We start from the raw sequence: 1,607 nt of genomic DNA on the forward strand, positions 1-1,607 counted from the left end.
TTTTTTTTTTTTTTTTTTGGTACGGGGGGAGGGTAGAACTGGACTCAGGCCCTTGCACACAAGTGCAGGCAGCAGAATCACTGAGCCAAATCCCCGGTAATAGAATCCTTGATTTGATGAACCTGTTATGTGACGTGTTCCGTAAGGAGTGATCAAAACCTCTTCCTGGTGAGTGTTTTCAATTTTAAAAAGTTAGAAGGATGCATTGCTGTGAATCCCCTCCAACTCCTTCTGCTGGCTTGGAACACCCACCCCACTGTTCCTGCCACTTTTAGAAGTAGTTCTGGAAGTCCTCTTTAGTGAGCGTCTTTATGTGTGACAATAAGATAAGGTCCAGCGGTGCGGGACAGAAAGGCAGCTCCTAAACAGTTACACCGCGTCCTCCTCCGCCTCATACACTGGAGTTGGTGCTGTGTGACTTCTGCCTGTTGCCCAGAGTCAAACTGACGGTGAAGGGAAATGTTTTGAGTTGATTGAGGCCATGAGAACACAGCCAAAGACACCCAGGGGAGAGGTCTCCAGAGCTGCTGCAGAAAAGCAGCAAGAAAGTTGGATATGCGGGGATTCCTGGCGGATAGGCCTTTTCCTGTCATGATTCTTTTGTATTTTCAGCCTCCCCTGTGTGGCTCATTTTCGTATTGTGCTGGCCTGGTTTATAAGGGTCACTGGGATCCTCAGACACTCCTGGTTATTCTGGGATCTGCCCTTGAGTCCAGGTCCTTGTTGCCCAAAAGTGGCCTCAGTTGCTACCCTGGTGGTGGCCTGTGTGGTGCTCCCTGAGTCTCCTGGACTGCAGGGGTGGGACAGCCCTTGGGGGACCCCATTTCTCCCCCGATTATTTCTCATGGTCACCAGTGGAAGGAGACAGTGACCGGGGGAAGTCGGGGTGTGGTCAGCATCTCCATGACAATGATGTCTCTGGGGCTGTGGCCAGCAGGGGGCGTCACAGCTCCCTTGCTCCTTTCTTCCTCTCTCTTTTGAGACGGTGTCTCATTAAGTAGCCCGGGCTGGCCTTGAACTCAGGGCTCTTCCAGCCTCAGCCTCCCAAGTGATGGCATTACGAGTGGGTACCACCACGCCCGTCCAGCTAGAATTCCTTATTTCTGGTGGCAGAATGAGTGGTGAGAGACCACGCGTGGCCACTTTTAAGTTTTATAGAAATTGTATTGAACGCAGCACAGGAAGTCCCTGACAGTGTCCTTGTCCGTTTCCGGTTGGCAGCTCTAGGAAGAATGGCATGGTAGGACTTTCGGATTTCTTCGCTCCACAGAGAAGCACCCTGAAACTGTGAAAACGAAGCTCTCACAATGAGGCCACTCAGAGATGGTGTTTTCAAGTCACTATAGCGCTTTTGTCAACCCGGGCACCAAATACAACTTGTCAGTGACACCTCGTGGGTGGCTGGAGTTTTCCTCTTCATGGAAATGGGCTGTGGCCAGTGCAGCCCAGGTGATGCCCGTGTCCATCCTGCCTGGTGGAGGGGACCTGGCCGGGCACCGGACGGCGGGCGGGTGGGTCCCCACGCGGTGACCCAGGGGTGGGCGGTGTGTCTGAGTGCGGCCCCGGGGGGACCTGAGCCGCTGCTCCTTGGGTCCAGCCAGACCAAA

General features: G+C 53.6%; 1 protein-coding gene across 2 annotated transcripts in view; it reads left to right on the top strand.

Moving 5' to 3' along the window:
• The window catches only part of Ropn1l (rhophilin associated tail protein 1 like), an 11,806-nt gene extending 10,417 nt beyond the window's left edge, over nt 1–1,389 (top strand). For both annotated transcript variants that reach the window (XM_010611996.3, XM_019205765.2), the window contains one exon: nt 1,222–1,389. In XM_010611996.3, the coding sequence (XP_010610298.1) occupies nt 1,222–1,291 (70 nt within the window). In that variant the 3' untranslated portion in view covers nt 1,292–1,389. The remainder of the gene's footprint in view (nt 1–1,221) is intronic.
• Nucleotides 1,390–1,607: the final 218 nt, after the last annotated feature.

Source organism: Fukomys damarensis, unplaced genomic scaffold (assembly GCF_012274545.1).
Source record: "Fukomys damarensis isolate Sample0158 unplaced genomic scaffold, DMR_v1.0_HiC HiC_scaffold_1, whole genome shotgun sequence".
Classification (NCBI taxonomy): domain Eukaryota; kingdom Metazoa; phylum Chordata; class Mammalia; order Rodentia; family Bathyergidae; genus Fukomys; species Fukomys damarensis.